Genomic DNA, 12,948 nt, shown 5'->3' on the forward strand with positions numbered 1-12,948 from the left:
AATTAATCAGGATTGCACATTTCAAATTCAAAAATCCCTATACTTCCGAATTATATATATTATATCAAATATCAAATACAAAATCCCTATACTTCCGATTGAATGGTTCAATGTTTCAATTTCAAATTTCTTTTTTTTTAAACAAAATCAATTGTGTTTGTAAATTTTTGGTTACATGTCCTATTTATTTTTTGAATACTTTTAAAGATTTTAAAGAATCCCAAAAAATCAGCATTTTTAATTCAAATTTTAAGATTATACATATCGAAAACTTCAATAATACGTCTTTCACTTGCGTTCCAATTCCAATTGTCGACTTTCATTGTGCTTTCTTCTTCAACATTAAGTTTTCTGCAGAAAATACATCATAAAAGAAAACCGGTTAGTTCATCTTCATATGTTTGTAAACCAATAATTCTAATCTTTTTCTGAAAATACTTTAATAACATTCTGCTTTCAGTTCTTATTTCTTTCTTCAAATGCATCCTACTTTACTCATCTATGTCTGATTCGATTTCTCCATATATGTTTTGATTCACTGATTTCATATAGATTTTGATGTGTTTATTTTGTTTTCTTATTTTTTCTGTATTATGATATGTAATAATGTCGTAAGAAACATTCCAATTATTTTTTGCAAAGTTTATAATTGCATACCAGATTAAGTTTGGTCCATTCTGATATATAATCAGAGAAATGTGAAGAATATTTTTTATTAAATAATAGCTACGTTTTCCATGAATGCGCTGTATTTTTTTTTTTCTTTCAATTTACTTACCGAATCAATTTTCTTCTGGTTTAACCACTAAGAGTTTGGTTTAAAATTAAGTGCATTCATGGAAAACGTAACAGGTCTGATATTTTTTTTATTTTTTTATTTTTTTTATTTTTGTAGTGTCTAATCTCATTGTTTTATGAAATGCTAACTGTAAATATGAGTTTTTTATAAACTAATAATAATAAATCAGATTGGCAATTTCATATAAAGTTGATATATATTATTAAAATAAAAAATACAAGTAATGGCCCATGTTAAATTTTTATAGCAATGTTCTTTGAAATAGGGGCAGTTTCGGTAGATTTTAAAAAACAGGGACAAATTTCGTCATTTATCAAATTACAATGTTAAAGGTTGGAGTATATTTTTGTGAATGTGAAAAATTATTATGATGCATTATTTTTTATAACTATTAAGAAGCTTTATTGAAACATGGACAACTTGGACCATTGTGCCCCAATACAAAAATTTCCATTCTATCATTGGCATAATAACATATTACCTTTTTAATGAGTAATTTACCGGTACAACAAAAATTTATCACAGTTACAAAGTATGTTGCCCAAATGCAATATTTTATTTTCATTTTTCTAATCTGCCCTAATATATCAATTTAGTTTCCAAGTACATTTGTATTTGCACATATACTTAAATTTGAAAAATATGTTGAAAGTAAACAAATTTACTTATGTTTTATATTTGTTCATGTAAACTTAATGCATAAAGGGTAAAACAGTAATTTTTGCAGTCCATGTTTGTTTATGTTGATGTGTATTTATCTGTTTATGTTATTGGTACATGTATCACATTATTAACATATATTGGTACATAACTATTTTTCCATCCATGCTGAGGTAGACAAGATGTAGTTCCATGACATATCTGTTCATATATAATCATATAGTCAAGGAAATTGCTCAACAAGTAAGATAATTATCTTAGTAACAAATATTTGATTTAATATGTGATTTTATAAAACAAAGTTTAAGTGTTTAATACCGTAATCAACTAATTTTTAGTATTATACTTACACCCCTGTCATGTCATATTTAAATTGAGGTATTTTTAAAAAATCATCATTTTCCTTAATTTCAAAATACATGATAAAACACCAAGCAGGAAATACAATATAAAACCAAAATTTCAGATGCTTTATTTTGAATTTTACACACATTAACACTAAAAATTCAAAATTCGTTTTTCAAATGCAATCACCTAAACAATTTATTAAATACTTAATCTAGAATCTATTCATACAATTATTTGTGCATCTTCTACAAAGAACGAAATTTTTTGATTTTACCTTTATTCCTCTTCTTCAAAACGTCTTTCAGCAACGACGCCATTATTTCTTCAAAACCATTTTTCCAGATTTTTATCTCGATCCAGATATCTTTCTTCTCTGCTCTCTATTCATTCCTTATTCAAAAACAAAGTTGCACCCAGGTTGAAAAAAATAAAAATAAAAAAATCGCAAGGTTAGAATAGTTTAGGGTATTAGGTTATGAAAATTCATTTTATCTGAAGAAACTGTAAGTTGTTTTAAAACGCAAATTCAAACAATTATTTATAATAGGACTTCACCACAATATCATATTACCTGCGGCTTGACTCCGGCGAGTTGATTTGGCCAAACCGCTAGATTTCTATTCCTTCTTATTTAGGGGTGTTTGGCTTAGCTTTTCAAGTCCAAAAGTGCTTTTTGAAAAAGAAAAAAAGCAAAGATGTTTGGCAAAACTGGTTTTAAAGTTACTTTTGGAGTTTTTAAACAAGGAAAATGAACTTTTTGGAAAAGTAAGGAAATTCTGATTTTTTGTAACTTTTCCAAAAAGGACTTTTGAGCTTTTAAAAGCTAAGCCAAACACCCCCTTAGTCTATTCATCTGTTTGTTGCCACATAAAGTTGTTTTAGTAGAGTGAGTTACAATTATAGTCCCTAGACTATATTAACATAAAATTTTTGCCCCTTGGCTTTCACTTGAACAATACATTTAAAAAATGTAATTAATTAAGAAATGTGATCATTTAACTCTCGATATATTATTATAACATCTTTACAAAGAAATATCAACCAGAAAAATGGGTTATGTAATGATACTAGACTTCAGATGGTATCATTGGATAATCGTGTCATAGAAACAGTGGTCTTAACTAAAAGTAACATTTGACATTGAGTTTTTATTTCAAGTTGGTCTTTAACATCTTCAGACAACAAAATTCATATAAGTTCAAAAGGAGACAACAAAATTATATTTTTTACTTATCAAATAAAGTTGTACTTATTTACTATCCAAAATCAAATGCTTTTTTATAGTTATTAATTTTTTTGGTGGATAATTTTTTTTTAACTTACCTCCCGTGGTTTCCACGGGTTATAACCTAGTTTTTCAATATATAGGTTCCAATGAACTGATATGGACAGGGAAGCTCCAAAATACAACCCTAAGTATGAGAACTGAAGCCAATGGTGTAACTGATACTCCTGAAAACTAGCTCAATTTCAACAGGATTAGAATCCATTCAAAAGATGCAACTTTTTCCCCATGTTACGTTATGCCCTGATGATAATTCAAAACACCTTAATATGTGAACCAGGTTCCGCGTATTATTGTGGACCAATTCCCCATGAAGATTGCATCGTTAGCTATTATAGATGTGAAAAAAATAGTTCACCATTTGGAAGTTTGATTACTGAAAATACATTTTTAAGGCCTCTTCCATAGGATGATAGGGATGTTTAAGCCCTTCACAGTATAAACATAAATAGGGAGGTTGGGTAACCTTGCATAACCCCTATCTCCATAGTGAATTCGGAAGTGGTTGAACCATGGATAAGGGTAGACAACCTAACCGATGATAAACAACCCCGAATCCAGGCATGCCAAGTGTATTGATAGCTGATACGGGTGATGATTTAATCCGAGTACTTACAATTAAGACAACTGAAGGCCTTCTCAAAATCTACGTTAAATATAAATGCTTTCTCTTTGTTTTTTCTCGAGGTATATAATCACTTCATTGACGATAAAGGGATCGTCAAAAATCTATCTTTTACGATCGACCACTATTTGAATGGGGCTCATAACCATTTTTATTACTTTTTTGAGGTGTTCATCAAGAATCTTAGTAATTGTTTTCTATAGGCAACCGGTTAAACTAATGGGACGGAAGTTCTCTAGAGTACCGGATCTGTGATCTTGTTTCAAATATATATTAACTCGCCGTATCAATGAACATGTGATGAATTAGAAAAGATAATAAATTGTTGATGGATACCCTATTAACTTCTAGTGTTTTGTACTTGCCTGTTTATTGAATGTTCTTCGTCTACATATTACATAGGGTACATATATATATAGGGGTAATATTAATAATAAAGATTTCATATCTGCGAAATATTAAAGAACTGTTGATGGATACTGCTTTTCTTATGCATTTTGCCTAAGTATAAAATATAGAGCCACGTTAGCGAACACGTGATGTTTGAGAAATATCAATAAATTATTGACGAACAACTTCTACGAATATGTCATGTCTGAGAAAAATATAAATCGCTAATGGATAATCTCATAACTTGCATTGTTAAGTTTCTACTTCAGTATTATATATACTTGCATGATTAAATCACATATCATATGCTCTAAACGGGAAATTAAACTTGATCTTAGATTAAAATAAATAGCATTTGTTATACTTTATTTTCATTATCCACAAAGACTCTTTTTTTTTCGCTTTTTCATCATGAGTCTTAATGATGCACAGCCACGTGAGGTTGTAAACGGTGGGACTTCGGTTAATGGGAAGGAGAAACCGAGGGAAATTGTTCTAGGTAGGAATGTGCACACTAGTTGCCACGAGGTAACAGAGCCTGATGATGATGATGAAGTTACCGGAGAAAGAGAAGCTTATATGGCCGGTGTGTTGGCCAGATATCGAAAGTCCTTGCTTGAAAGGACAAAACATCATTTGGGTAACAGTCTTTTTCGGTCTTATTTGCTGAAATTTATGTTTATGATCTTGTTTTTTTTATTACACAATTGTTTATCATGTCTAGAAATATCCAAGTGATATATGTGTGCATGCAGTTCTTAGTTTTGGCTTTGAGGGCTAGTGGAAATTTGTCATATGACAGTGTTTGATGTTAATCTTTGATGTTATTTTTATAAAAAAAATATAGGATATCCGTATAATCTGGACCTCGACTACGGTGCGTTGTCTCAGTTGCAGCGTTTCTCCATTAACAACCTTGGGGACCCATTCATCGAGAGCAATTATGGTGTCCATTCCAGGCAGTTTGAGGTTGGTGTATTGGACTGGTTTGCTCGTTTATGGGAGTTGGAAAAGAACGAATATTGGGGTTACATTACAAATTGTGGAACAGAAGGCAATCTTCATGGCATATTAGTCGGGTTTGTATGATTTTATCTCATTTCTTGGATTTTTTACTATTTGAATACCTTTATATATTGTGTAAAATGTAACAGGAGAGAAGTGTTTCCTGATGGGATTTTGTATGCTTCTTGCGAATCCCATTATTCCATCTTCAAAGCAGCAAGAATGTATCGAATGGATTGTGAAAAGGTCAACACGCTCCTTTCTGGGGAGATTGATTGTGAAGATTTTAAAGCAAAACTTGGTCTTCATAAGGACAAACCTGCAATCATCAACGTGAATATAGGTTCTCTCTTAGGCTCCATCGTTACACACACAGGATATGACATCCAGTGTTTGATATGTATTAAACTGACATGTCAATGGTACAAATGTGTTTTATTAGTGCAAAACACATGAACGTTTATCGTAAAAAATAATCCTAAAAAGCTTGTCCATCCTATTATTTACATTTCTACAAACGAATTTGCAGGAACAACAGTGAAAGGAGCTGTGGATGATCTTGATCTGGTCATAAAGACCCTTGAAGAAACAGGATTTACACATGACCGATTTTATATCCACTGTGATGGGGCTTTGTTTGGTCTAATGATGCCTTTTGTTAAACTTGTAAGTAATCCGTGATACTATGAATCTTATAACGTAATGTATGCATGAAGGGCCAAGTTACACGGTTCACTCGGTTAATTGAGTAAAAAACAATTTTTTTGAATAAAAAACTTTATCCAAACACACATATTAACCGTTCAGCCATTTTATCAGTATAAAACTTAATAGGACAAAAAATAAAGAAACATTCCTGTAATGGAAAAAAGGAAAATGGTATTTGAGTAATTGACAAATTTGCCCTCGTTTATTTCATAGCTCATAAATTGCACTTTCTTGTACAATCAGGCACCAAAGGTATCTTTCAAGAAACCGATTGGATCCGTGAGTGTTTCCGGTCACAAATTTGTGGGGTGTCCAATGCCATGTGGCGTTCAAATAACACGATTAGAACACATCAACGCGCTTTCAAGAAACGTCGAATATCTTGCTTCACGAGACGCAACAATCATGGGAAGTCGTAATGGTCACGCCCCATTGTTCCTTTGGTACACTTTAAACCGAAAAGGGTACAGAGGGTTCCAAAAAGAAGTCCAAAAATGCCTCAGAAATGCCCACTACTTAAAAGGCCGGTTAACCATTGCTGGAATTAGTGCCATGCTCAATGAGCTCAGTAGCACAGTGGTCTTTGAACGCCCACAAGATGAGGAGTTTACACGCAAATGGCAGCTTGCATGCCAAGGAAACATTGCTCATGTTGTGGTGATGCCGAATATAACGATTGATAAATTGGATGATTTTGTTGATGAGCTTATTGAGAAACGTGCGATTTGGTATGGAAATGGGAAGCTTCATTCGCCTTGTGTTGCTTCGGATATTGGTGAGGGTAATTGTTTATGTGTGTTACACAAGTGACACGTGTTACTTTATATGAAATTATGTTGATTGTTTCAATGTATTTTTTTATGGTTATTTATGTTAGACGTTGGAGTGTTGGGATTGCTATTGAAAAGAAAGCATATTGCTGTTTGAAGTTAAAATTATAAAGTTAAATTCGAGAATTATGTGGTATGAAATGCCTCTTCAATAAACATGACATACCAACGACTGTTAATACCATAAAACCTTCCAACTTTTGGCACTAATTTTGCAATCACCAAAAAATGTGTTAGTTTGAAAACTCCTAATTTGTTCTATCATTTTTGAACATTAAAACCACCAACTAACTCCTAGACTAGCATTAAGATAGATCAATGGTCCAAAAAAGATTTGAGGAATAATAATAATAATAATAATAATAATAATAATAATAATAATAATAATAATAATAATAACTAGATAGAAAACCCCGCTTCGTGGGGGTCGGATTCGCCGCTAATATCAAAGAAAACTGACTGAAGACATTATGTAAAAGATGGTGTCATCGTTTATCAGTCTTTCGTCATGGAAGTAGGATACTATAGTTGGTTGTCTATGAAAGTATGATGCCTAAAAATGAAATAAAGTAGAAGTGAACTGAGATCTATTCTCTTTTTACAACACATATGTTGGATTCTTAAAGCTACACAGATAAACAAAAACACATATTCAGAATTTAAGTATACATCTTTAAACACAAAAACAAAATGCTTATATCAAAACTTTGCAATATGTGATCATGTCATTTGGTTAGAAATAGAAAGACCTAAACAAAATAGACAGAGGGTAGAATTGGGAGAACAATTGGTTTAACTTTACTTATATCAAATTGAAGATGTCATTGTGCAGCCCATCACCCCCATCATCCTGAAAATAAAGCAATATTTGACTTGGCATATAGTTACATAGGAAAGTTTGACTATTGACCAAATGTCTAAAATGCCCTTTATTTTGATTAATAGATACATACGTTGGCCACATATTTGAAACCTTTTTGATAAAGGTGGGAAGCTAGCTACTGATAACAATCAATCCTGGATTGCCTCAATCGTTTCAAGAATATCTATGATGTTCGACTGTTCTTTGCACACACAAAGCTAAGAAAAAAAAACTGTAAGCGTAGAAAAATACATTTTTACCCTTGTTACATACACTTATAAATACATTGGTAATATAAATTTTGATACGCGAATCTTCACTGATGTTGTGCAACAGTTGCATTGTGTCCAGCTTACGATCTGATTTGAGATTCCATGTAAGCGCAGCATATGGCCCTACTCATCACAAACATTTTTCTTCATCAAAATACACAAAAGTATTTATACCGAGAACACATTTTTTAGGAGAAATTATGGAATCAAATTTTAGATGAAATCCCACATGTCACACCATTAAAAAAGAAATATATAATTACATTATATATAATAATAATAGTAATATATAAAAGCTTTTTAGAAAACATGAAGAGAAATGGGAACTGATTTAAAGGATTTGCATACACACTTTTTATAATTTAACAACACTATATTTTAATTTAAACCTATATTCACAATATACTACAATTATCCGAAGGATTAATTTAGCTGAAGTACAATAACCTTTTGTGTCAGATCCTATATAATAATAAAATGATGTGCTTGAAAATCCTTTACAAAAAATGAATAAAGTAAATACCATGGTTGGTGCCAATTTACTTATTCAGTGGGTTTCATTGTTTTTATATTACATGATTAAGAACAATTAAATAAATTTTCAATTTTCTCATGACTTTGAGCACTACCAAATGTTTTCATGGTGGAAGGGCACTTCTCGCCTTCTTCCTATTACATTGACTCAACTGAAAGTAAACGATTTGAGGGGCGAAAAATTCGGCTAGAGTAAAATGGTCAAGTTTGGTTACGTGATGTGTAAAGCGCTGTAACATCCATCAAGAAGTCAAATGCTCTAATCAAACAGTTTAAAATCAACATCTTTATCAGCTATAAAACATCCTCAAAATGTCCATGTAAAAACAATGACTTAATCACATATTTTAATTTTCTTTGATAGCTTCATTTGCCTAAAGTTTCAAGAAAACAATAATAGATGTAAGACAACTGTTTTTTGAATGGATTAAATACAACAATGACATCATTTATAGATAAATGTAGAACATACCTGGGGTGGTATTTCATTGCCATCCACTGTATAAAGTTCTACAATCAAGTGAAGCACTACAATGGAAAGAATAAACATGGCATTATATTGTCAAAATGAATGAAGAAAATATGAAAGCTTGATAAGAAATAGTGAATATCAGTCATGTCAATTTGTCAGAGTGGGTTTTAGAAGTTCCCCAAATCACTTGTGTAATGTTCAAATCAGTAATATCCTTTAAGCATTAAAAAAAAAGAAAAAAAAGAATTCAAGTTGAAGATCCTGCAATAATCCATGAAACTGCAGGCCAGATCCTGTTGTAGATCGAGTGTGACTGTTTCTCCAAATATCATCCACTGATACCTCTTAAGGTACATGTCAAACAAACATGTTAATAAGCTATACTATACAATGGTCAACCTGGAATGGAACTTTGTTAAGTTATAAGTAGACTTACTCACCAACAGTTCTATGTACTCGTACATGTGAACCCAAGTACCTATAATCTGAGAATGTATTGAATGCATGTCTGGAAAAATAATATTATTTAAAGTAAAATTAGCTTCAAGATTACCAGGAAGGTCAAGAATCAGTTATTTTAGGGTTGAAAAAAAGAAACAATAACATACTTCCATCTGATCCAGGCAGTCCAAATTAGCTCTTGTAAGCTATAGAAACAGCTGGTTGAATCGGATATTTCATCAAAAACATAGCATGCAAAATGAGATACAATTCCAATTAATAAGAAATTCTTCGAATACAACTAAAAATACACTCCAAATGATTCCATAGTAAAGAAACAAAATCGAAGATTAAGGGGTGACAATGGTAGAATCGGAATAGCAGGGTAGTTCATCTTAATGGAAGTTGAAGCAAAAAACCCTTTTCATGGATAATTAATTCCTCCTACAAGAAACATCACACCAAAACAAATGATGAAAAAAAAATTAAACCCAACTGTAGTTACTAAAATTGTATCACCTCCCTTGAAATAATTTTAAATTTACCAAACTACCCTTCACTATATGGAACATAGCAATAGCAAGAGGAGAAAAATACACCAAAAACTCACTGTTAATTAATCCTGCAAGAAACATGAGACCAAAACAAATGAAAAAAAAACATTAAACCTAACTCTAGTTACTAAATTTGTATAACTTCCCTTGAAATAATTTTAAATTTACCAAACTACCCTTCACCATATGGAACATAGCAATAGCAAGAAGGACAAAAACACACCAAAAACTCACTGTTAACCCCCCCTGCAAGAAACATGAGACCAAAACAAATGAAAAAAAAAACATTAAACGCAACTCTAGTTCAACAACACTTGTGCTACCTGAAATCACAAAACAATAGACAAAAATGACTAAATTTTTTTATGAAAAAAGAGAGGATAACTACAAGGTATAGAGGGTGACATGGTAAATTACCTGGTTTGAAACACAACTGAACCAAGCATCATAAGCAGAACCACCATGCCAAAGAAAGTTCTTGAAGCCAAACATTGATGTCCTTTTGACTCTATTTTACAATAAGTGTATACCTCAGGAGAAAGCCCTTATCGAAAACCTGCAACTAAGAATTATGAAGCAAAGTCAACCTCCGTATACACCTTTTAGATTCCCCTTCAATAGATTCCAAAAAGAACACTCCTGAAACTGAATCAAAAGGATTCCTACAGATTTTCAGTTATTCACACACAAAAAAAAAGGGGAAGTCAAGGAGGTGGAGAAGAGGTGTGACGGATAGAAGTGGATGATTGATAGTCATCTTTGTGAGAAGTGTGAAGGGACATAAAGGCATATGAGCAGATGCGCATCTTCATCCCAAAGCAAATACAAAACTGCAAATACGTTGAACACAAAGGGAAAAAAATAAAGCAGAGAAAGATACCTGCACCTGAATCTGATTTATCTTCATGCTTTCGGCGACTTCATTGAAGGCGATGAACAGACACCGGAGGTTTGGGAGGAGTTCAATCGCTATTCCTCCCGCCACCCTTACGAAAAATCGAGGCTTACGTTGGCAGCGAAGTCGATATCCCAATCGGCAACATCCCCAGATGGCAGAGAATGGGAAGTGGTGTGTCGTGGGTGTCTCTCTAGTGGCGGTGAGACACGATGGAGATGAAGGGTTTATAGAAAGAGATAGCGAGGAAGATCTCGAAGCGGGATCACCAATAGCTGTAGGCGTTGACTGCTTTTTGTGAAACAATGGAGAAGGCAAGCAGTAGTCGGTAACGATGAGAATGAGGGAGTAGAAAAGATGGTCGTCGAGATATTTGAGCGGTGTAGCGGTTAACCCAATGAACAGTGACCGGTTACACGATCAACAGTACCTCGAGTCAGGTACTGTAGCCGTAGCCTGTATTTCCTAAAAAGAAATGGGTGAATTATGACAAAATGGTAAGGAACATTATTGCAACAAAAGGTATAGTTAAATGACCATTTTTGTCATTCCCTTAGTACAAATCTCAAACTGCAACAAAAGGAATACTTAAAGGACCATTTTGTCATCCCTTAGCCACTTTACTGTAGCTAAGGGTGGAGAATTTTAATATATAGTATAATAATAATTATTATTATTATTGGAAATGTTGATTTATGCACAATCAGCGATATATAGGCTAGGGATATGCACAATCAGCAGTCATATGAACTGTTGATAAGCACAATCAGCAGTCATATGGACTATGAATGAGCACAATAAGCAGTTGTGAGTGTTGATTGTACATGTCCATAGTCCATATATATAACTGCTAATTGTGCGTACATGTAAATTTCCAAAACAAATAAATAAATGTCAATCTTTTTGAGCCTATATATGACTTAGACGAACCATTTGTAGAAGATCAGTGTTTTCGGTTTTGAAAAATGATGAGTGTATTAGGAGTTCTCAAATTTTTGCAAATCTTTTGGTTCTCACAATAACTTATATATATATATATATATATATATATATATATATATATATATATATATATATATATATATATATATATATATATATGTCACAAAGTTTTTTGTACAAATCAATTATACATAAATAAATCATTAGTACTTGTCAAAAGTTTGAAGACTTGAATTAAGAAAACTAATTAAGAAAATTCAACTTGATGTAAAAATGAAAATTTCTAAATGTTAAATTCATGTATATAAATTAATTTATATCTCATAAACTACACACCAATATTAATTAATTTACATCAACAGTATTAATAGACAATATAAATATAAGGTATAAACAAAAATATTTAAGATAAAAATTGTAATTTTTATTACATAATAACTAATAATAAAATATAATAGGTTTTTCTCCGTAAGAAACTATTCACCAGAAAAACTAATTACATCGCCGCTTTGTGTGGGCATACATGTAGTATGTGTATGTGTGTGTGTGTGTATGTGTGTAACGCCCGCAGATCCGAACTAGTCAATTTACAGACAATAAGCATCAAAAATGAGTTTTTGATGGAAAATTATTTAGAAGGATTAATCCTAACTAAGTTGTAGTATATGTTACAAGGGTTCAGTACATATAAAAAAACGCCGAAATCCGAGTTATAACGAAGAAGTTATGACTCGTCGAAGTTTTTCGGCAAAACCGGCACGGCATCGGGAGACGTAAATAGTGAATTTACGATAGAGGACTTTTTAGCCTTAGTAATCTAAACAAAATTCGTAGAATATGTTAAACTGAGAGTGTCCATAAAAAGAACGCCCAAATCTAACTTCGTATGAGGAAGTTATGAATTTTCTAACATTTGGCATAGCAGTGCACGACCCGAAACTCGAATTTTAGTTCGAGCGGTTTTTGGCCTACGCGGCCTAAATGAGAGTTGAAGATCTCATTAATAGGAACTCAACGGTAAAAAGACAGACGGAAATGGAGTCCGTATATAGAAGTTATGAATTTTACACGGACATTTAACAGTATAATCTCCTCCTACTATTAAATTTAAGATCGGTCGAGAATTAGCCGACGGAGTCTAAATGAAAGTTTTAGATCTTATTTTTACCTTCGCACAGATATAAAGAATGTCGAGAACAGAGCTCGTATGTTAAAGATATGGACGAAACTTGGTCCCTACTCTTCGAGAGCGATAAATTCGATACAGTTTTGTAAATCTGATGTAGAATGAGAATTAGCTGACGACGTCTAAATGAAAGGTGTAGT

The 12,948-nt window shown here is 32.3% G+C and overlaps 1 protein-coding gene and 2 long non-coding RNA genes across 11 annotated transcripts; 1 reads left to right on the forward strand and 2 right to left on the reverse strand.

Annotated features, from left to right (window-relative positions):
* Positions 1-218: 218 nt before the first annotated feature.
* On the reverse strand, positions 219-2,462 carry LOC145051533 (uncharacterized). The gene is made up of 3 exons (XR_013683681.1): positions 2,379-2,462; positions 2,082-2,197; positions 219-351 (listed from the first exon to the last, which is right to left on the reverse strand). It is a non-coding gene; the product is annotated as an uncharacterized LOC145051533 (long non-coding RNA).
* A 1,926-nt stretch (positions 2,463-4,388) lies between these two features.
* LOC145053905 (serine decarboxylase-like) lies at positions 4,389-6,737 on the forward strand. Its single transcript, XM_079002024.1, has 5 exons — positions 4,389-4,747; positions 4,955-5,186; positions 5,262-5,455; positions 5,642-5,778; positions 6,064-6,737. Exons 1-5 carry the CDS (start codon positions 4,519-4,521, stop codon positions 6,628-6,630), a joined length of 1,359 nt encoding a protein of 452 aa, XP_078858150.1. The 5' UTR covers positions 4,389-4,518; the 3' UTR covers positions 6,631-6,737.
* A 585-nt stretch (positions 6,738-7,322) lies between these two features.
* Positions 7,323-11,100, reverse strand: LOC145053906 (uncharacterized). Of its 9 annotated transcripts, none has more exons than XR_013684628.1 (6): positions 10,666-11,096; positions 10,203-10,347; positions 9,399-10,108; positions 8,791-9,298; positions 7,604-7,907; positions 7,323-7,500 (listed from the first exon to the last, which is right to left on the reverse strand). It is a non-coding gene; the product is annotated as an uncharacterized LOC145053906 (long non-coding RNA). The 9 variants fall into 9 exon arrangements; XR_013684635.1 differs by lacking the exon at positions 7,323-7,500 and having other exon boundaries at positions 7,565-7,907; positions 8,791-9,134; positions 9,231-9,298; positions 10,666-11,099; XR_013684634.1 differs by lacking the exon at positions 7,323-7,500 and having other exon boundaries at positions 7,565-7,907; positions 9,399-9,853; positions 9,954-10,108; positions 10,666-11,098.
* Positions 11,101-12,948: the final 1,848 nt, after the last annotated feature.

This window comes from Lactuca serriola, chromosome 5, assembly GCF_051521515.1.
Source record: "Lactuca serriola cultivar US96UC23 chromosome 5, Lser_US96UC23_V15, whole genome shotgun sequence".
In the NCBI taxonomy this organism is placed as follows: Eukaryota; Viridiplantae; Streptophyta; class Magnoliopsida; order Asterales; family Asteraceae; genus Lactuca; species Lactuca serriola.